Source organism: Gymnoscopelus microlampas (genome assembly GCF_963454915.1).
Source record: "Gymnoscopelus microlampas genome assembly, chromosome: 20".
NCBI classification, from domain to species: domain Eukaryota; kingdom Metazoa; phylum Chordata; class Actinopteri; order Myctophiformes; family Myctophidae; genus Gymnoscopelus; species Gymnoscopelus microlampas.
The window spans coordinates 37,566,888-37,591,290 of NC_139957.1; the positions used below are offsets into that span (position 1 = coordinate 37,566,888).

Here is a 24,403-nt window from a genome sequence, read left to right on the forward strand (position 1 = left end):
ATTTCACAAGTACAAAGGTGCTTCTACTTAAGTACATTTTTTTATTCCGGACTTTTATTTGTAACAGAGTATTTCTACATTGCAGTATTGATATTTTTACCCAAGTAAAACATGTGAGTACTTTTTCCACCACTGTTTATATCCCGTCCCTTGCTGTTGAGCACCAAAATGCTTCTACTTGAGACTTGGCTGAAGTGCTTTGGACACTCCTCAAAGTGACTCAACTCAGACCGTCTCCCAGAAATACCTGGAGCTTTAGTCTCCCCATCACTGCCAATGTCTAGTTGGACTGCTCTGTCTAGACCTCAAATAAGTGTGTGTATATATGTGTGTGTGTGTGTGTGTGTGTGCGAGAGAAGGAAAGGAAAGATAGATAGATAGAATTCTTTATTGGCAGTTTAAAAAGATCACAACGATGTCATTAATTAGGAAAACGCCAACGTGGACTGCAAAAAAAAGCTGTTGCTTGTTTCCATTGTGGATCACCTTGAGACAACACGGAACATACTGCACAAACAATCATGAAATATAGAAAAGATTATATATAAAGTTGAGAGCAATGCATATAGGACAAGAGGTACCCTAAGAGAAGAATCCAAAAGCAGAGTGGGCTGTCCGGGGTATAGGGATCTAACTATGACTAGTTAGTTAAGGAGATAGTTCACCCCCAAAATGACTTTTTTTCTATCGATTAGTCACCCCATGGAGACTTGAATTCATGGATATTTTTTTTGTATTTGTCGCATTCCTAAGCCAATGATTTGATGTCCACCGCACCGGTAGGCAGCGGTACCGGTAGGAGACACAAAGGAGACTCTTTGTGTCTCCTACCGGAACCGCAGCCGGTCATCAAATTATTGGCTTAGGAATGGGAACAAAAACGAAATTATATATTTTTTGGGTGAACTATCCCTTTAAGATGGAGCCATGATTTGAGGTCATTCTTAATTCTCGCAAATAGAATTCAGGGCTGAATGGAGGCCATTCCACAGAGTAGAGGTAGAGAGAGAATAAAGGGAACGATGGAAACTATTCTCCCTGGTTGGCCTGCACCTTCAGCTTCTTTTTGCCTGGAAGAGAGACTTGAGCAGCTGTTCAGGAATGTTCCACCTTTTCCTGAAAGAATATTGAGTCATTCCAACTTATTTCTTCACCCCTTGGAGCTACAGAAGTCTCTCTCTGCACCCCGCTAACTATTATTAGGATTATTCAGCCTTGCAGGGTTCATGAGCTGAATGGAACAAGTCGTTTAATGATCCATCTGTTGTGAATCTGTGACACTGTGCACTGTCAAATCCTCACTGTTAATGTGTCCACTTACAGTATAACTCTAGAGTTTATACTGTTGTGAGCTTGTAGTTCTGCTATTTTCGCCGAAGGTTTGTCTATTTTGCTGATGTTTGCCTATTATGACACGCCCATAATAGGGAGGCACGCTAGATTTCTTGAAGTGGTTAGTCGTGATGACTCTATCAGCATGGAGAGATGTGATGATGACATCAGCTTGTTGTGTTTAATACGAGTTGAAACCTGACAATGAATGTCAACAAGTCGTTAGACAACTGAAAACTGTGTGTGTGTGTGTGACGTCACCCCCCTAAAGTGTGTACATCTGCTTTGGTGTCATTCTACGTCCTGTTTACTGTGATTGTCTCTCATGTGGTGTTTCCCTAAAGAGGTCGTGATTGGACCTGCCACGTTTCATCAACGTGTCCCTCTTGGAATGCATAAGCACACACACACACACACACACACACACACACACACACACACACACACACACACACACACACACACACACACACACACACACACACACACACACACACACACACACACACAAGCTCAGCAGTTTTTGGTGACATTGACACAGAGGAATGTTCCATAGTAAGAAGTGAACTAGTTAGGGCTTACATAAGGGGCTGTGTCAACAGAGATGCCTTTTGAGCTGGCAGTGCCAGTCTGCCATGCTTTTCTATGGTAAAAAGGTGCTTGTGCGCCCCTCATTCCAGCGCTGACCATCGCTGTTACAATCCCGTCTAGTGGAAATAAAGAATTGTCACATAGGGTTGGCAAGTGAAGTTTTGTTTTTATTATTGACCTTTCTTTTTGTGTTTTTTAAAGCGATATGGACATGATATCCACACTGTGTGTGTGAGAGCTATGGACATGATATCCACACTGTGTGTGAGAGCTATGGACATGATATCCACACTGTGTGTGTGTGAGAGCTATGGACATGATATCCACACTGTGTGTGAGCGCTATGGACATGATATCCACACTGTGTGTGAGTGCTATGGAAATGATATCCACACTGTGTGTGAGTGCTATGGAAATGATATCCACACTGTGTGTGAGCGCTATGGACATGATATCCACACTGTGTGTGAGCGCTATGGACATGATATCCACACTGTGTGTGAGCGCTATGGAAATGATATCCACACTGTGTGTGAGCGCTATGGAAATGATATCCACACTGTGTGTGAGTGCTATGGAAATGATATCCACACTGTGTGTGAGCGCTATGGACATGATATCCACACTGTGTGTGAGTGCTATGGAAATGATATCCACACTGTGTGTGAGTGCTATGGAAATGATATCCACACTGTGTGTGAGAGCTATGGACATGATATCCATAGCGCTCCTCCTTAGCTGTAAAAGGCGTTCTCTATGGACACAGCCCCCCTCAAGTTAACATTCGCCAATGTGCACTCTACTGCCCCAACGTGCACTCTACTGCCCCAACGTGCACTCTACTGCCCCAACGTGCACTCTACTGCCCCAACGTGCACTCTACTGCCCCAACGTGCACCCTACTGCCCCAACGTGCACTCTACTGCCCCAACGTGCACCCTACTGCCCCAACGTGCACTCTACTGCCCCAACGTGCACCCTACTGCCCCAACGTGCACTCTACTGCCCCAACGTGCACCCTACTGCCCCAACGTGCACTCTACTGCCCCAACGTGCACCCTACTGCCCCAACGTGCACTCTACTGCCCCAACGTGCACCCTACTGCCCCAACGTGCACTCTACTGCCCCAACGTGCACTCTACTGCCCCAACGTGCACTCTACTGCCCCAACGTGCACTCTACTGCCCCAACGTGCACTCTACTGCCCCAACGTGCACTCTACTGCCCCAACGTGCACTCTACTGCCCCAACGTGCACCCTACTGCCCCAACGTGCACTCTACTGCCCCAACGTGCACTCTACTGCCCCAACGTGCACTCTACTGCCCCAACGTGCACCCTACTGCCCCAACGTGCACTCTACTGCCCCAACGTGCACTCTACTGCCCCAACGTGCACTCTACTGCCCCAACGTGCACTCTACTGCCCCAACGTGCACCCTACTGCCCCAACGTGTACTCTACTGCCCCAACGTGTACTCTACTGCCCCAACGTGCACTCTACTGCCCCAACGTGTACTCTACTGCCCCAACGTGCACCCTACTGCCCCAACGTGTACTCTACTGCCCCAACGTGCACTCTACTGCCCCAACGTGCACCCTACTGCCCCAACGTGTACTCTACTGCCCCAACGTGCACTCTACTGCCCCAACGTGTACTCTACTGCCCCAACGTGCACTCTACTGCCCCAACGTGTACTCTACTGCCCCAACGTGCACTCTACTGCCCCAACGTGTACTCTACTGCCCCAACGTGCACCCTACTGCCCCAACGTGCACTCTACTGCCCCAACGTGCACTCTACTGCCCCAACGTGCACTCTACTGCCCCAACGTGCACTCTACTGCCCCAACATGCACCCTACTGCCCCAACGTGCACTCTACTGCCCCAACGTGCACTCTACTGCCCCAACGTGCACTCTACTGCCCCAACGTGCACTCTACTGCCCCAACGTGTACTCTACTGCCCCAACGTGTACTCTACTGCCCCAACGTGCACTCTACTGCCCCAACGTGTACTCTACTGCCCCAACGTGTACTCTACTGCCCCAACGTGCACCCTACTGCCCCAACGTGCACTCTACTGCCCCAACGTGTACTCTACTGCCCCAACGTGTACTCTACTGCCCCAACGTGTACTCTACTGCCCCAACGTGTACTCTACTGCCCCAACGTGCACTCTACTGCCCCAACGTGCACTCTACTGCCCCAACGTGTACTCTACTGCCCCAACGTGTACTCTACTGCCCCAACGTGCACTCTACTGCCCCAACGTGCACTCTACTGCCCCAACGTGCACTCTACTGCCCCAACGTGCACTCTACTGCCCCAACGTGCACTCTACTGCCCCAACGTGCACTCTACTGCCCCAACGTGCACTCTACTGCCCCAACGTGTACTCTACTGCCCCAACGTGCACTCTACTGCCCCAACGTGTACTCTACTGCCCCAACGTGCACTCTACTGCCCCAACGTGTACTCTACTGCCCCAACGTGCACTCTACTGCCCCAACGTGTACTCTACTGCCCCAACGTGTACTCTACTGCCCCAACGTGCACTCTACTGCCCCAACGTGTACTCTACTGCCCCAACGTGCACTCTACTGCCCCAACGTGTACTCTACTGCCCCAACGTGTACTCTACTGCCCCAACGTGTACTCTACTGCCCCAACGTGCACTCTACTGCCCCAACGTGTACTCTACTGCCCCAACGTGCACTCAACTGCCCCAACGTGCACTCTGGCCATCCTGACGTTTTTCTCTCTAGTACTACTTAACTTTTTTTTGTATTGTGTTGCATACACACATATGCATGCAGTCAATGCACACACACACACACACACACACACACACACACACACACACACACACACACACACACACACACACACACACACACACACACACACACACACACACACTATGATTATTACAATAATATACACAGGACATAGCTGGAATGCTAATCCGGTGTAGCCCCCTTGGTGTCATTACTGTATCTCTCCTTTCTCCCTGTGTGGCACCTATACTGCCTTCCACACACACACACACACACACACACACACACACACACACACACACACACACACACACACACACACACACACACACACACGCGCACACTGAGCCTCCCTGCGTGGCACCTCTGCCTTCAATAGCTGCCTTTGTGCCGTCTCTTAAACAAACACTATTGGTGAGGCCTCGTTCACTTCCTGGTCTAGATTAGCCCGGAGGAATGCGGGTTCTGGAGGAAATGAGCTACTTATTTTAAACTGGGCTGGTTCAGCTCAGCCGTACGGTGCTGTTTTAACCTGGGGGTGGTTCAGACAATTTACAAATTTAGGCATTTAGCAGACGCTCTTAATCCAGAGTGATTTACGGTAAGCAAGGTAAACACGAGGTAATACATCAAATGCATAGAAATGGAAATCTAGGATCATAGGCAAACCAAGAACCTATCATCAGTCTAAACAGTATAATATGGAAAAATCAATAATCTGTACATTGAAACAATACACACTAGGTCTTCAACAGGGGGTCCGGGACCCCAAGGGGGTTCTCAGAGTTACTACAGGTGGGGGGGTCCGCCAAATCTTTGTGTGGTGGGGCACATTAGCCAAAAATAGCAGATCTACAAGCTCACAACGCCTCGCAAAGATCTGCTATTTTTGGAGAGTCGGTGTAGACCAGAGTTGGTTCAGTGCTACAGTATCTCTGCTTGATTCCCACCAGAGAGGGGGGAAAAAAGGTTTTATTCAACACTACAAGGTCGTTGGATTAAAGTATCTTAACATGGATTGTTTTGCCAAAAAGCTTTTCTTTCACTTGATCGTTGAAAAAGAACTGTTTCTATTCTCTATTCTATGAACTTCTATCGTTCTCCTGAAGGTTTCTGTCAGGCCAACCAGGCCTGACATTTTATCAGTGAGAGTTCACATGTTGCAGAGAAATGTGTTTTATTTATTCCAGTCATCTTAGTGGTGAGGAATCTGTGTCTCTGTGGAAACCCAGGCTCATGTTGAACACAGCGTGTAGGAGGTGTGTGTGGGATGGATGGAGCACAGCCATTATTATTCACATTTATATTCATAGTCATGGCTGTGAAGCTGTCAACGGCCAGTTAATCAGCCTTCGAAGACTTACTGTACAAATGAAGATTTAGTTTTTAGCTATATCACTATATTTTAACCCATTTAGACCGGGGTGTCGTTTTTAGATTTCTTTGGCTATTAAAAAATGGCAGATATACAAGCTCGTAGTGCCGCGCTTTGAGCTTGTAGATCTGCTTTTTTTTTGTGCAAATCTTTGAATATATATATATACATTTTTAACTCAAATCTTTGCTTCTGGGGGTCCCTGGAACAAAATATTTTCAGATGGGGGTCCACAGCCAAATACATATAATTTTGGGGGTCCTTGACATCAAAAAGTTTGAGCCACTGATATATAGCAACACACGTTTTTTTTTTTTCAAAAAATAAACTGTTAGTCATTTGTAGAATTCCCCCAGAAGCAAAGATTTGAGTTAAAAATGCTTTAAAAATATATATATTCAAAAGATGTGCAAAAAAATTCCAGATTTTTCAAAAATAGCAGATCTATAAGCTCGTATTTTTTGAATAGCCAAAGAAATCTAAAATGACACACAGATGCGTTCCCTGTCTAAATGGGTTAAAAGTGCTGCTTTTTTTCATTAGTAGTAGTTTCTGTAGAAAGTGACTCACTGGGTGTTTGCAGCTGAAATATTACGTTCTATGACATAACCATATATATACCCGGCCTTTATTTGCCCTGGGCAAGGCGGAGAGTGATAAAACAGACGTAAGAGGGTGATAACTGATCTATCAGCCCTATGGCGATGGAACAGGTACGGTAGCTGAATAAGTAAAAGCAGCAACGAGTAACGGTGCCACAATGAGCTCATCTGTCACCATGTTGCGACTCCACTACACACATTTAAGCGAGCCTGGGGTGACGGGGCCTTCTCGGCGACTGCCCCCTCACTGTGGAACTCACTCCCAGGTCACATCACAGCTGCCCCCCCACCCTCACCATGTTTAAAACCACACTCAAAAACCCACCTTTTCAGACTAGTATTCCCTACATAAAACCACAACCCTCCCTTTTGTTTTATAGTTTTAGCCTTTTTAACTAGTTCTTTCTAATAAAGTTGTTTTTATATTTCTCTGTAAAGCGACTTTGAGTATCTAGAAAAGCGCTATATAGATCGTATGTATTATTATTATTATTATTGTAAGGAATGCAACATGTGTAGGGCTGTCATGATTATGACGTTTTACTTGACGATTAATTGTCACACAAATAATTGCGATTAACAATTTTATTATGTATTTTGGCATTGAACATTGGGGGTATATAAATAAATATTACATTTCTGTTTTGCTTTTAGGCTTTGTAAAACATTTCACAGGGCAGATTTGATATGATCGGCTGTTTCGAATATTGGGGGAAAATATTTGAAAATGTATGAACATTTTTCAACATGGAAACGATTCTAACGATTATCTCAAATTATTGCGATTAGGCCATTATGTAATAATTGTGACAGGCCTAAACATGTGTTAATCAACTTCTATTTTGTGGTTCTCTTTTGTGGCAGCAACCTGATGGCACTGTGGCATAGAAATGATTGAATGCCAAATACATTCATAATTAATACAATAAATAAAGTATTCAAAATGCCTAGGATGCGGCAGTGGCTCAGGGGTAGAGTGGCCCGGTAGAGTGAACTGGATAGCCGCAAGGTTCCTGGTTCGATCCCGGGGTCGGGTGCTCCCCTAGAGTTAGTGTCGAAGTGTCCTTGAGCAAGACGCTGAACCCCTAATTGCTCCCGATGAGCAGGTTGGTGCCTTGCATGGTTTCCTCCGCCATCGGTATATGAATGTGTGTGTGAATGGGTTAATGGCACAATCAATGTAAAGCGCTTTGGATAAAAGCGCTATATAATAGCACGATTTACCATTTTAGGAGGTGATGGTCGCCGTTGGGCTCGCTCTCGCACATAGTTTTGTTATCTGCTTCTAAGTGATTTTTCTCACCTGCACAAGAGACTGTGATTCTATATCTGCTGCTGTCTGTTTCGTCTGCAAATGTTTCTGTTCTTGCTTCATTTTATTTATCCTTATAACTGTTTTTGTGAAACTGCAAAACTTTGGGGGGTTGTACAAAAAAAGATTTCACCCACTCTTTCACCTGGACACTCATGACACTGTATGTACTGTACTTGGTTACCAACCTCGGCAAACCACAAATGCCCGGGTGATATCTCTATTTATAACATTTGAATTGAGTCTATTTTCCTGCCTCAGATAGCACAGTACTGACGTGTTATCATCTCTGCTGTGGTTCAGATGGCTCGTGGAGCTCCGACAGCCCCAAGGTGCTGAAGCTGGGGGTGCTGCCTGTCAAAGCCCTGCTGGCTGTGGAGGAACACGTCTGGGCCTCCTCGGGTGGACAAGTCTTCATCGTCAACACGCACACGCACTCTGTGGAGGTACGTATGCAAGCCTGTCTTCATCACACACACACACACACACACACACACACACACACACACACACACACACACACACACACACACACACACACACACACACACACACACACACACACACACACACACACACACACACACACACACACACACACACACACACACACACACGATTACAATGTAGGCATTTAGCAGACGCTCTTAATCCAGAACGATTTACAGTAAACACGAGGTAATACGTTGAATGCATAGTAATCGTTATCTAGGATCATAGGTAAACCAAGAACCTATCATCAGTAGCAAGGGCGCAGAGGACAATTTAGAACTGGAGGTGTCCGGTTTTGCTATATCAGAAAACGTTATTGAACAGCATTTTTTTTCTTCCTACTGTGTGCAGAATCTGATATATTTTCTTCACCGCGACATATTTAACACAATGACATAAATGATGCCTAACTGCTGCAGAGGTTCAAAGATAAAGCTCTAAAGTGTCTACGTTGTTTAAATCACAAGAGCATGGTACATAAATATTGTGTTTAATTGATCATTCATCCGTTCTAGTTTGCTTTTGTTTCCGTCATGGTGCCTTAGTTAAAACAAATCGTATTTTCTCTGAAGACGGGCCGGATTTCAAAATAAGAGCAACTTATAATGATTAGTCAACACTAGTTTTATTTTTTTAATACACTTACAGGAAGTAGATAGACTAACTTAGAAGTAGTTGACACAGACCGTGATATCTGTGATATATTAGAACGTTTAAAGTTTTTCTTCTCAAAAATGGGGGGGACAGCCCCTCTCCCCGGGGCCTTTGGGCCCTTCAATGATCTGGGTCGAATGTGACACACCAGAAACAAAAGCAGAAAGGCATCGTATACTGGCAGTGGGATAGGAGTCTATTTTCTGCTGCGTTTTCCATGTTTACACTCAAAGTTTGGTGGAAAATGGGTATAACGTTATCCATTCATGTTTTCTTCAAGTGTGGTATGAAGTTATTTCCTCTCACGTAGGCGCATGTGTTGTGTTTGGAGCAACTTTTAAACGTGAGACGTCACCCGATCTGATCATCCACTGTAGTGTGACAGTTGGTCATCTACTGTAAGTCAGCTTGGTGTGCAGGGGCCTTTTAATGCTATCTGTGTATCTGACCCAGATTGTCTGTGTAAACAAATGGCCACAAACACCTTTATTACAAGAAGATGCATGTTCTATGCATTTGACATGGTGTACAATGTAAACGGCTATTCACAGACGTTAAGCCGATCAATATATACACAGTATAATGACACATGAGAATGACTACACCTCACAAGTACAATTACAAGGTAAATATCACACATAACACGTAGTCTGTAAATGGAGGGTGATATAGCCAGGGGGTGGGGTGATTGAAAGACAATAATAAAGATAAGCAACACTTATCTTCCTTCCGAGGTTTGTGGGAAAATGTGAACATCCGTTATGATACCGGAGCTCATCTGCAGAAAGCATTTGGTTGAATCCCTGTCGGGAAAAAGTCTTGGGGGGGCAGGAATTTGTTTCCTCATACGGATGCCATGAGACACACAGCTCTACTGTATCACGTTTTATGACCCACTGAACAGTTTATTTGAGTTTTACCGTAACTAAGATTATCCTGTGTACATCCTGTTGGCATTTCCTCTTCACTTGTTCCAGAGGTGTGGGAGTAGCAGTGTTTATTTATATAGTTGTCTGTAGAAGCCATTATGTATGATGGTGTTGATAAAGACCTGCGTCACTCAATAACACACAATGATGTAGGAGAGGGTTTTCATCGTTCTAACAGGGTGGAATATTAGGAGAAATTAATACACATATTTAGAGCCCGGCTGATTTTTCAGCTTGGCAGGTATATCAGGCTGACTTTTTTTTCGGTATTTGCAGTTATGCAGCCAATGTGTCGGTTTTCAACCACTTTCAACCCTATTTTGGCTTTGTCATTATAGGCAAACATTTTCAAAAGTTTTTATTTTTGTTTTTAATAATTTAAACCAGTGGTTCTCAACTGGTGGTCGTCCTTGGGGGGGGGACCACACAATCATTTTAACCACATAGCTTTGGCTGTTCAAAAATAGCGGATCTACAAGCTCGTAGTGCGGCACTGCCTTTTTTTTTTTATCCCACGATTTTGTAACCCCATTTTTTACACCCAGTGCCAATTGTCTATGTAATCCTGGGCACTATCTTCCCTCTGCCAACCTAGGGAGGCCAGGGCCGAGCTCATGGCCCCTTCAATGCATGAGAGCCAACTGACCACCTTGTCACCTGACAGGGGAGAGTTTCCCTGGTTGGACGTCGCGCGTGGAGGAACACGTTATTCCAACCAGTTCCTTTTCCCTCCATCAGGCGCCCCGGTTGGCCAGGGGGAGGCAGTATAGTGACCAGGATTACTACATGTTTTTGTGAGGGTACATACCCTAGGGAACACGGGGAGAACATATCTTTGAATATATCTTTGAATATATATATATTTTATAAAGCGAACATTTTTAACTCAAATCTTTGCTTCTGGGGGTCCTTGGCACAAATTTTCAGATGGGTGGACGGCCGCCAAATGTATATCAATTTAGGGGTCCTTGGCATGAAAATGGTTGAAAACCACTGACAAAAGTGCGCTCCTCTGAGCACAGAGCCCTGCCAGACCGGTTGCCTAACCAGGGCTGTGTTATATGACCTGTTATAGTGCCACCATGAGGCTGATTTGAAACATTTGGTGGTAGTAATGTTCATGGAATGTGACATGGTCACTAGTTACTGCACTCCATGTGAGGTTGTGTTTAACACTGTTTTGACCTCCTGCTCCACTAATCAGCTGCTGTCTCAGGCTGTCATGATGGGCCACTTAATAGCATTAGAAGGTCTCCATCACGCTATGATGTCTCTCTCTGCAGTCGTGCTGGTGTTTCCTCTTGTCTGTTCAGCCTGAACGGGAATGACAACGACCTACTCTAGGTCTAAAAATGGAAACACCCTAAACGCACCCTCCTCTGACTCGCTGCTACCTCCTAATCTGGTTAGACTAATTCAGCTCATTATAGACCACCTGGCGCTCGCTCTCTCTCTGTGTTGTGTTCTCTCTCTCTCCCTCCCCCTCCCTCTCACCCACAGTGGTTTACTATGGACCCTGGTTGATGAACGAGTGATGAAACGGAGTGAGGTTCTGAGAGGGGAAGAGAGAGAGAAACTTTGCACTTTGTAAATTGCTCTGGATAAGAGCATCTGCTAAATGCCTAAATGTTATGAGAAAGCTAACATGGTTATGGATAGATATTTGAAAATGGTGAATAGTGAATAAACTAACCAAAGAAAGAGAGCAGACCTTTCAGACACTTCTGAATGAACCCTCCTTGGCCAAATTTAACTGTTAAAGGATTAAACATACAACCCCACCCACTTTCAAAGGATTAAACACAACCCCACCTACTTTTAAAGGATTAAACACAACCTCACCTCACTGTTAAAACAGTGTGGATCTATGCCAACACATGGAGCTCACAGTGGAGCACACAGCTCTCTGAAATCCACATCCACACATCACACGCGTCCAGTGCAAACAACAAAGCCTGTGGACAAACAGGTTGTCCTGATGTGTGCTCAGTCTGCACGACTTAAATCAGGTGTGCGAAATCAAAGCTTATCAAATGGCGGTAAACAAACGGCAGGCAGGTTTCCCGGTATAACTCCAGTCTGGACGACACCAGATAGTCTTCATTGTGTCGAGTTGCTATTCAAACCATCCCTGAATAAACATCTTCCTTGTTGCCTCTGGCCGACAACACGGTAACGTCTTGAACCAGGCTATAACTATTGTGTTGGTGTCACTCGCTGTTTTTGTGGGCAAAGCACCAAACCAGGTCCCCAGATACAGTGTAACGGCCATTGAATGGACAGTCATAGATCAGTGGTTCTCAACCAGTGGTCTGGGGACCACCAGTGGTTCTTGAGGGGGTTCCAGGGGGTCCCCAGCCGAACTAATAGTTAGGAACCAAATTGACCCTTATGTGTCTGTAACTCTGAGAGTGTACAAATGGAACCAAATGGACCCTAACGGGTCCATTTGGTCCCATTTGTACACTCAGAGTTAAATGAACATTAATGATGATACTACAGTGTAGATTGGGACCCCCAAGAAATCAAAACCGTTGAGTCCCTGGCATATCTTTTCAGATGGGGGTCCGTGGGCTAATATGTGTCAATTTGGGGGTCCTTGACGTGAAAAAGGTTGAAAACCACTGTCATAGATGATAGATGAGCCAGTGGTGGGCTAGGAGAGACTGTCACAAAACTCTTTGTGTGTGTGTTAGGTGGAAAAAGTACTCACATTGTTTACTTAAGTAAAAGTATCAGTACTGCAATGTAGAAGTACTCTGTTACAAGTAAAAGTCCGGAATTCAAAATGTAAAAAGTACAAAAGTATTGGTATCAAAATGCACTTTAAGGTGCCAAAAGTAGAAAGTACTCATTGTGCAGAATGTCCCATTTCACAAGTTTTCAAATGTATAAAATGTCTGAAAATCTTTTGAAAATGGCAGATCTACAAGCTCACAATGCGGATCTGACACATTGTGAGCTTGTAGATCGGCTATTTTGAAGTGGCCAAAATGTACTGTATATAGGCCTGAAGTGGTTAATGTACAGTATGTTTTGTAATAATAATCAAAATCTACAAAGTAACTAGTAATTAAAGTTTTCAAATAGTTGTAGTGGAGTAAAAGTATAATATTTGCCTCTGAGATGTAGTGGAGTAGAAGTAAAAGTACTGAAAATTGGACATACTCCAGTAAAGTAAAGAAATACCTCAAAATTGTACGTAAGTACAGTACTTAGTAGTAAATGTACTTAGTTACTTTACACCACTTGTGTGTGTGTGTGTGGTGCTCACTAACCTATAATCAGTCATATATACAGTATGCACGAAGAGCACCCAAGTTACTGTTTATATAGGCTGATGACGATAATAACACCGTTGGTGTGTAAATGGGTGATTGTAGTGTGCTTTGGATAAAGGCACACTACGATGCAGATCTCCAAATGCAGACATTACCATTTTGTTGCTGTGGGGCAGAAACCTTTTTCGAAAATGAACGCCCTATTTGATCAATTATTTAGGGGCCCACCAGTGGGCCTCTGCCCACAGGTTGAGAATCAACTGCTTTTGATGGTATTGTCTCCAGAGCCGAATACCCAGATGGTTTGGTCTTTGCTCGGTAGCAATGTCCATCAAATTGGAGCTCTTCTTTGTGCCACAACACCTGAGATGGGAGTGATGATGCCACCGTAAATCTGAGCTTTCGTTGGGTTGGTTCCAGTGGTGGACAGTAATGGAGTAAATGTACTTGAGTACTGTACTTAAGTACAGATTCTGAGAATCAATGACCTGGCATCTGTCTACATAACATGCTATCTAAGTTACGTTTTAGCCTTTGCATAATCGTGCAAGGTCGTCAAGGCTAGGGCAAGTGCTACGGGTTGAGGTGGAATCTGAAGAGGTGAGTCTTCAGATTTACGGCAGAGGTGACACTGACACAGGTCCTTAGTTAATCTATTGCCATATTACTGAGAAATGCTGCTAAAATAGGACCAGATCCAAGGGGAAGGCAGCTCTGGGGTGGTTAAGCTGGAGGTATACTTAGTCATACTACTTCCTCGCATGCTGAAAATGTCTGACTCAATCCTTAGCAGAAGTGATGTGTTGTGAGCAGAGGTTATCGAAGCAGCATCGAACATGGCTACTGCATGGCACTCGACCCCCTTCTTTTACACTTAGTATGCAAAAGAAATATATATGAGGTTAATCTAGTAATCATACTAGTTCAAGGTTTCTGTATTGTTACATATTGTATGGGTGTATAGGAGTTCAAGGGTTTCTGTATTGTTACATCTTGTATGGGTGTATAGGAGTAAAATTGCCTTCATTGCCTTGCTCAAGGACTTCATCCAGTTCAAAACACTGGTGACGACCTACAAGGCAGTCAAGGTCACGTCACCTCCTGACCTTCAGGACATGATCCACCCCTACACCCCTTCACAAACACTTTGCATCAGATATCATTTTTTTCTCTTTTTTCTTAACCAAATTAGGTAGAAACGGTGTTCTGATACTCCATACTGTTTGACTGTAATTGGATTCATACATTTGTCAGTGAGCTGTGACATTCGTATAGGTGTTTCTGCAGGCTTTTTGTATAACGTAGTGTTCTACAAGCACATCAGTGCATGCAGTGCAGGTGGTTTCAGAGAGTTACTTCTCTTAAAGCGATGACCTTTCTACTCTTGCTTTTGTACTCTTACTTGAGTAACATTTTGAATGAGCTACTTTTACTTATAGTGGAGCAAATTTGACCAGGAGTATCTGTACCTTTACTCAAGTACTGGGGTCGAGTACTTCGTCCACCACTGGTTGGTTCCCTCATGAAACGTTGTGCACACGCACAAGATTATACAAACCAACCCAACAGCCCAGCAGATATGTCCGAGGAGGATTTTTGGCTGGTCTCCTGGCAACATGAGAGTGTTGGGATGAACCTGTCTTTACATACAAGACACAGAGGCGGTATCTGCAGGGTTGTTTGCTCAGACCTCGCTTTAAGCACATAATCCCTAGCATCCCTATTCTGTACATGTCATGATATGAGCGTTCTGTGAAAATAGCGGATCTACAAGCTCACAACACATTGTGCTGGCGATGCGTTGTGAGCTTGTACTGTAGGTCTGCCAAGTATAGACCCCTGCGCAGTGGTGTAAAGTAACTAAGTACATTTACTTAAGTACTGTACTTAAGTACGATTTTGAGGTATTTGTACTTTACTTGAGTATTTCCAATTTCCAATACTTTTACTTCTACTCCACTACATCTCAGAAGCAAATATTGTACTTTTACTCCACTACAATTATTTGAAAACTTTAGTTACTAGTTACTTTTCAGATATAAATTATGATATTATGAAACATTCATTAACCACTTTAGCCCTATTTTATACATAGGCTATTTGAAAATAGCAGATCTACAAGCTCACAACGCGTCGCAGCGCGACGCGTTGTGAGCTTGTAGATCGGCTATTTTCAAATATTTAGTACTTTTACTTTTGATACTTTAAGTACATTTTGATGCCAATACTTTTGTACTTTTACTCGAGTACATTTTGAATCCTGGACTTTTACTTGTAACAGAGTATTTTTATATTGCAGTATTGGTACTTTTACTTAAGTAAAGACTTTGAGTACTTTTTCCACCACTGCCCGCCCTGCGAGACTCCGGTCAATGAAGTATTGTAGTCAATGAGTAAATGAACGTTCTGTGTGCATGAAGAGATTGAATCTGATGTATGTATGTTGTGATGTTCCTGCAGAGACAGCTGGAGGCGCACCAGGAGGAGGGCATGGTGGTGTCTCTGATGGTGGTTGCCGGTGTGGGCATCTGGATCGCCTTCAGCTCAGGGTCCACGCTGCGTCTCTTCCACACGGAGACCCTGGAGCACCTGCAAGACATCAACATCGCCACGCCGGTCCACAACATCCTGGGCGGTAAGACTTCACACCCCCCCCCCCCCCCTCTCTCTGTCACCACAACCATACTGTTTGTTGTAAATGACAAATGTGGATCGCCAAGATAATACATAGCTGACAAGAAAACCAAACTATTCTACGGTATAGAGAAGGAAATGACAGTAGAAGAGGTTCAGCTAGTTTTTCATTATGCCAATTCACTTTTCCCCTCATGTGTCATCCCTGTCCCTAAGTGCTAACCAGTGTTGATTTTGTCGACTAAAACTATAACTAAAAATGTTTGTTGACTACCTTTTTCTCTCTGACGAAAACGAAATAAAAATGAAATAAAAAACTAAACTAAAATGTTAGGGGAGGGACTAGTGGAGAAGAGATCCAGTAGAACTAAAAGACAAGTCATTTTATGTTTGGTTGCGCTCTGAAAATAGCAGATCTACAAGCTCACAATGCCTCGCACTGTGAGCTTGTAGATCGGCTGTTTTCAGCATGCAACCAAGTGTAAAATCAGGCATTATGACGCCATCAAGGCACCGCCAAAATACATTTTAGTCGACTACATCAACTGTTGATTTAGTCGACTAGACGAACAGTAAAACATTTCAATTGACAAAAATATGACTAAAACTAAATGGAATTCGGTTCAATGGAACGTGACTAAAACTGAATAAAAATTTGCTGTCAAAATCTAACCCCTACAGTTGGTCACGTGGGAGGGTGTAGACGAGCTTGTGGCTCCTCCGATGCACAGGAAGTGTATTCCTCCATAGATTCGCACCCTCCTGAACAGGCGCCAACCTGTAGGAGTCCCTAGTGCGGACAGAGATCTCCTTCCCCCGCCCAGCTTTCCAACCACAAACATGGGCAGTTTTGTTCGTTGCGGTGCGAGTGTTCGGCCAAAGGTGATCTGGTCCGACCGTCTGTAAACCACCAGTGTGTTCGCTACGTGTCCCTTCAGTGTCATTCGGTAATGTGATCCGTATGGCCGACAGGCTGAACCCCCACCCTCCATTTAGTTTTAGTCATATTTTAGTCATCTGAAATGTTTTAGTTTTTGTATAGTTTTAGTCGACTAAATATCATAAGATTATAGTCGACTAAAACTACAGTTGATGTAGTCGACTAAAATGTATTTTGGCGGTGCCTTGATGGCGTCATAATGGCTGATTTTACACTTGGAACTTGCATGCTGAAAATAGCCGATCTACAAGCTCACAACACGTCGCAGCGCGACGCGTTGTGAGCTTGTAGATCTGCTATTTTCAGAGCGTAACACCCGAGCGCAACCAAACATAAAATTAATTGTCTTTTAGTTCTACTGCATCTCTTCTCCACTAGTCCCTCACTAACTTTTTAGTCTAGTTTTTATTTGTTGACGAAATTGTCAGTATATTTAGTTTTAGTCATCGTAGCATATTTTTTATTTCGTTTTTATTTCGTTTTCGTCAGTGAAAAAAGGTAGTCGACGAACATTTTTCGTCATAGTTTTAGTCGACGAAATCAACACTACAGAGTCCTACTGTAGCTTTGACTCTTTATCCAAGTAGAGCCCCTCCACTCTGAACCAATGACCTCATGTCTTCAAAGTGCCCCGTCTTAACGCAGTGCCTGTCTATAATTATAGGTGACATCAAGCTTTAGGTGCTCTCATCCAGTGTGTGTTTGTTATGGCAGCTTGGTCATGTGTGTCACCCTCTTTCAAACAACTCGAATAACTGACACTGGAACGTCTCATTTCGTGTCTTTGTATCTATTGAGTTGCCATGGAACGGAGAATACAAAACATTAACAAAGGAATAGGATATGGTCCTTTGAGAGGCAGGGAATGATGAAAGAAATGGGGAACTGTCTATCTGTATCTGTTTGTTTCTCTCTCTCTTTCTTAATGGTGATGGAGGGTCAACTCTGATGAAGGACATTGTGCCAAGCAGATGTACAGTAGATTCTTATCACTGGATATAAATACTAGAGACGGGTCAAATCAGCCAGAGGTCAAAGGGACAGATACCAGGTCAAACAGCAAAACAAAAGTGTTTGTCAAAGTCTTGAAAGGAAATCATTTGTTGATTATTATCAGTATGCAGCCATCTGCATTCACTGACTTCTGCATGCATAGCATGCACAAAGTAATCCAACACTACCGAGTCATACTCTCACAACACTTTGAAGTGTATTGATTAGTATTGTCTGTGGACTCATTAGTATTGTCTGTGGACTCCTTCCATTGACGCGAGACATCGATTTGTAACGTCTTTTGGTGGTTGTGTTGTTGTTTGGGTGTTCAGCCAGATGAACGACTAAATGACTGTTGGCTCAGCATGGACATCTGTGGTCAGCTGGGATGGAACATGTTATCTGCTCTTACATCAACCTCAGACCCTTAATGGACAGACACAGAGCTCTGCTCTGGGCTTAATAGACAGACACAGAGCTCTGCTCTGGGCTTAATAGACAGACGCAGAGGACAGCGCACTGCTCTGGGCCTGACAGACGGACACAAAGCCCCATGGGATGATGGGAGTTTCTTTTTAGGGGTCATATTGTATTGTGTTTGCATGAATCTATATTTATCTCCGACAGGGAGGGTGGCTGGAGGCTAGATATGTTCTCCATTCCTTTGTCCGTCCGTCCGTCTGTAAACTGCCCAAATGTGTCAAATCGGCCTCATGGTGGCTAGCTCTATAACAGGCTGATTCACATTTTCACCTATAACTCTTGAAACACACTTTTTGCTACTATTACTACAGATGTTGTCCAAAACTGTGATCGTCACGTGATCAAGACATTGGCTACGGTTGGCTTCCAAAGTTTGCTGGAGTGGCCTGTTTTGCACAAAATTCCACAAATAATGAACGTCTGAAATTTTGCACGCTCCCACTAGGCCAAGGACGAACCGCCAACCCACATTTTTCTAATTGGCCTCACGGTGGCGCTATAACAGGTCGCTTCACGTTTTGGTCTATAACACCGCCCCCCCAATCATGACACAACTCCTTAAAACACCTTTTGCTACTACTCCTACAGATTTTGTCCAAAACTCCTATTATCTCTGGAATGATGGCATCAAAATGTACCAGGCAGATTTTTCATATTCCACTCAGATTGGCTATGATTGACTATGTGAACGCCCTGGGTAGCAAACCCTGCCTGGCGGTTTTGACTACTGCTGTCTTCTATCATTCAGTTTGTGTTGTGTCATGCAGACACAGATGTGTTCATGTATGCTTTGGTTTGGATTTAATGGTGGTTTGTTACACCATCATGAAATGTTAAATAGTCTGTGACAGTGACACTCACAATGGACGGTTAGCCTGTGGGTTAGGGTTAGCTCTGTTATGTCAGACTTGACTGATCCCTTGAAATCTGAAGTGGTGATGAGATACACACTGCAAAATACTGAGTATTACTTTAACTCAGAGTGTAAAAATGCTGTGTGTGTGTGTGTGTGTGTGTGTGTGTGTGTGTGTGTGTGTGTGTGTGTCGCCCGCCCACGAGCGGTCAGCAATTAATGACTTGTCTGCAGTCATTCTGTCATGCGTACAGCACTTCATTAGCAGGGATATCCTGATGCTGATATATGAAGTGTGTGTATTTGCTTGTAGTGTGTTGTTTGTCTAGGGTGGAACAGACGGAGTGTGATTTGGAGTTGTGTAATGTTGGAAAAAAACGAGTTGCTTTTTTTTTTATCCGAGTCACTCACTGAGTGATGTTAAGAAAGAAAAGAACACATGAATTAATCGGATGAACATCAGATCTTATGTAACATGATCTCAAGGGGGTGGTTTTTAACTTCAGCTGGCATTGCTGTGAAGCTATTCACTATTATAGTACTATTATAATAGCATTGGGTCATCACATCAGTAAGTAAAAGATGACCTTATGTGTTCAGAGATATCAGATCAAACTACGAGCTCCCATTGTATGTTGGTATTGCTTTCTAACAGTGTTTTAATTTGCTATACGGGGCAGTATTGGAGCAAAGACTTGTCTCAGAAATGGCCTTATGGTTGCTAGTTAAAAAGGACTAAGGAGGAGAAGCAGTGCATGCGTTTAGTTTGTACATTTCTCTTGACCTCGGTGGAAAGTCCCTCTCTCTAAAAGCCAGTGTTTAGAGTCGTCAGTGGGAGGTCTCTCTCAGCCAGATGTGAATGATAAAAAGTGCTCCACTGCCTGTATTAACTAATACAAGCCATGCAAACCACAGGGGGAAGTTGGTTCTGGGAGAGACCAGACCACCACACATGAAAGCCCTCTTCGCCACTAAGGGCTCACTTCCTCTGATAACAGTAACGGGGCAAACAACAGTGCCAGAGTATCAGGCAGTCTGTTATGTGGCAAAGGAAGTCCACAACTATTACAGCTTTAACGTTTTCCAGGCAAAACCAGTCCCTCAACATTCAACACTTCAACAACCTGCCTGTTGCCTCAACTCGACCACAGTCTGGGCGGAACTGTTGTGATTTGTTCGGAGCATTAAGCAGCACTTTCTCTTCATAGGGGATATCTTTATCGCTGTGGTGTGCGTTCTGTTCTGTCTTTGGCGTGTTGTTGTGATCTGCACTTTATGCTAGAATGTGCCACATGCAGCGGAGCTTCAACAAGCTATGGCAGCTGCGCCGAGAATGTGCTGTCAGCTGCAAAAACTGTGACGTTGAAGGGAATTGCCAATTAAAGTGTCTGGGCCCACGAGATGTAATCGATATGTCAACTGGAAAGAGTGACGGAATGTATCAATGCGTTGTTTACTTAGGCGAAAATGAGTCCAAGGCTTTGGTTCAGACTGCAGGCAAATGTGATCTTTAGGAATGACTGTCCACACTGTTATTTGCAAGTAAATCAGATGGGATTTGTGTATTCAGAGGCGAAAATAGCTGATGTACATGCTGATCGGCTATTTTTGGGGGCGAGCAACACCATATTTGACGAAGTATGAATCAAGCATCAGTGTTCGAGTGGCCAGACAAAGACACATCTTTAGAAATCTGTTTAAAACAACCAAGGAATGTGGTTCAAATCTGATCCACACAAATCGGTTTCCATTATTTGCTGTTCAGATTTGATCAAAACCAATCGGACTCGGATCTGTATAGGCCCGAAAATTTGATTTGTCTGACGATATAGGCTAGCCAAAGTAAGTTGTTGACTCAAGGAGCTACAAGGATGGGGAGACACAACACCGCTATTTGATCTGTTGGGGTGTGGATGTTGAGTCCTTCATCGTCGCTTTCTTTAGAGAAGTCCACATTGTTCTGCAGGCGTATTGTAAAGTAATACAGAACCTAAACGCACATTGAGACAGGGGGGGGAGAGGTTGATGTAGTAAATGATATCGGCACAGAGGAAAGGACCGGGCAGGGCGTTCACCGTGTCTTGAATACCAGTATGAATGGTTGGAGTTGATCTCCTCGTGTTGGAGCATGTTGTTGGATTATTTGAAATCCCCTTGATCACACAGAGGAGCACCTCACCCAGACACGTCTCCTGATGGATACAGCTAGACTAAAGCCTCATTTATACGCCGTTGCACAATGTGTGTGTCGCTTGCCAAAAACTACAATCTATCATCTAATCATTGCGTGGGTTTTAATAGATTGGAAATAAAATGTACAGTATACACTAGAACAGTGGTTCTCAACCTGTGGGCTAGGACAATATTGCAAGTGGCCCCCCAAATAATAGACAAAGCACTACACAAAACACAAGATTTTAATCCTAATAAAATTAAAAACTATATATAAAAAAAAGTAATGGTATTTTATTCCTTATCACCTTGAAAAGTGAGTTTCAGTTGTGACACAGATAAAAAATAATAACTAAACATATACTGTTGAACATTGAACTGAAATGTCTGCCTGTGACCCAAATGTCTGCCTGTGACCCAAACGAGTGAAAATAACCGATCTTCAAGCTCACAACGTGTTGCGATGTGACAAATTTTTTTATTCATAGAATTTCCTTTCTTTTCTTTTTTTAATACATGAAATTATCTTGGAAAATATTTAAAACTTTTTTAAAATTTCTGAAAATGTTTTTTTTTTTTTACTTTTGAAATAATAATTAAAGACAATTCTAGTATAAACAAATGTATTTAACGATTTATTTACTCGTGACCCATAAAAATGGATCCGCGACCCCAACATGGGTCCCGACCCACTGTTTGAGAAACAGATACTGTGTAGGTAGATAGTGTAGATTATGATGACAACGCCACTCTCTCTGTCTGGTGCTATACTGTACTGATGTTCCACAGAGGATGGGGTGGGGGGGGTGGTGGACGGGGGGCTGGGGTTCTCTAGTCTATGCTGTCAGCCTTTGTCTGCTCGGCGGTGACCTGAATAAGCAGCCATGTGTGATCTGATGTGGACAAACATGAGGGGAGGGGGAAGTAAACACCCCTCCAGTCCAGAACTCCAAATGTCATACAGTGTACAGTGTCCTGGAACACACCCCTGCATATAGTGGACCAGACCAGTGGAGTCCCTTAATCACTTGAACCCTATGGTATCCCTGATGTTCTGGGATATATCATAATAAGCGAATATCCTGGGACAATGGCAGATCTACAAGGCAAGCTTGCAGCGTTGTCACAGAAGTGCTGTGAGCTTGTAGAAGCGTTATTTGGTGTACAGGGGGAAAAGGGAGTGGGGGGGGGGGGGGGGGGGGCTACGATAGACCCCTGAGGGACCCCGATCAAGAATCAAGAGGGTTTGTCACTCACGCATACAAGTACAAGCAGTGAAAAGATTGTGCTGACAGCTATACACAGTATATATTAGAGTATGTAATGATACCAAAAACTCACGATACAATAATATCACATGCATAGGTTTTAACATGGTAACATGGGTTTATATACTGTACTCTTAATTACTGTAATAGGGCTAATGAAAGTAAAATAAAGTAGATTACTATACAATATTTATCGCAATATGTAAAATAAATAACTAAGTATTGTGTTACAAATGTTCACTTATTATGACATGCTCAGAATAGGGGATGCTATGGTCTGTGTGATTTAAAGAGATGCACTCTGCTTGTTTGAGGCTTTATGCCACTTCAGTCTCTTATAGTTATTGGTACAGAGCTGACAGCACCGTTTGACTAAAGCTAAGTTAGCTGCTAAGCTAAACGGCAAGTTGCTATGTTGTTGCTCAGCCAACAACAACGGGGTCAGACGTTTAGCTAAATAACCAAAGGAGCCGCGAGAGAGTCGGCATGCTGTTTCACTCTCATTACTCCGCTGCTGTTCAAACAAAACAATAAATTGGCCGGAATACTTGTGGTAGATAGATGCCGTCACAGGCCCACGATAACATTGAGACAATTTTGTTTATTGCGATATCGCGACCCTACAGTATACACAAGATGATGATAATAGACATAATACTGTTTTGTAACTAAGTATATCGTCTCTGTCACATGTCCAAAACTGTTACTTTTCAGGATTCAAATAAAAATATAGCAAAAGTAGCAGATCTACAAGCTCGAAACGCGTCGCTTCGCGCCGCGTTTCGAGCTTGTAGATCTGCTACTTTTTACGCTTTTGTGTGACGCTGTTCTGATCACGTAGGGCGTTAATTTACGGAAAAACTCAAAAAGTTAGAATACGGAGATGGGAGGTTTCTGCCCGACAGCGACGATATATTGGGGTTTAAGTCGTCGACAAGTCATTACAGAACCCTTAAATCCACCCCTGCATGGTGGAGCAGATCAGTCCAGCTGCGATTTAATCTAATGTGTAGTTGGAAGCATTAGAGATTATAATGTAGATTTACAGAGACGGAGGGGTTTACAGAGAGAGACGAATTAAACACACGGGGATCCATAACTGCTCACATTGTGCTGACATGAGGTGTGTGTGTGTGTGTGTGTGTGTGTGTGTGTGTGTGTGTGTGTGTAAACGGCTGAGATGGTGGTTGTCAGGACTCTTAAGTGCAGATCAAAGTGGTCCTCTGGTCTGGGACGAGGGCCAGAGAGCCGGGGCCGTGTTGACGTTCTCTCCGGGTTTATTTTAGTTCACCCTCTGGGTGGGGAACTCCAAATATTATGAAAGGAGGAAGTTGAGCAAGGCCCCCAACCAGCGGTCGAACCCAGGGCCTTCATTACACACACATGTTGAGCACTGATCTGGGGCCTGCAGTCTACTGACTGACTGTGTGTGTGTGTGTGTGTGTGTGTGTGTGTGTGTGTGTGTGTGTGTGTGTGTGTGTGTGTGTGTGTGTGTGTGTGTGTGTGTGTGTGTGTGTGTGTGTGTGTGTGTGTGTGTGTGTGTGTTTTTTTACTATACTCATGAGGGCCAAATGTCCCTGCAAGTATATATAGTATAATCTGAGAAATGGACGTTGTGAGGACAATTTTCCTGGTCCTAACAAACGAAAAGGTTGTTTTGTGGTTAACCCATTCAATCCAGGAACGCATACTGTGTCATTTTAGACTTTTAAC

The 24,403-nt window shown here is 43.8% G+C and overlaps 1 protein-coding gene across 2 annotated transcripts in view; it reads left to right on the top strand.

The window, feature by feature from the left end:
- arhgef10 (Rho guanine nucleotide exchange factor (GEF) 10) overlaps nt 1–24,403 on the top strand; it is a gene marked incomplete at its 3' end in the record, with an annotated part of 145,693 nt that overhangs the window by 115,535 nt on the left and 5,755 nt on the right. For both annotated transcript variants that reach the window (XM_084045672.1, XM_084045673.1), the window contains 2 exons: nt 8,295–8,437; nt 15,808–15,982. In XM_084045672.1, the coding sequence (XP_083901798.1) occupies nt 8,295–8,437; nt 15,808–15,982 (318 nt within the window). The remainder of the gene's footprint in view (nt 1–8,294; nt 8,438–15,807; nt 15,983–24,403) is intronic.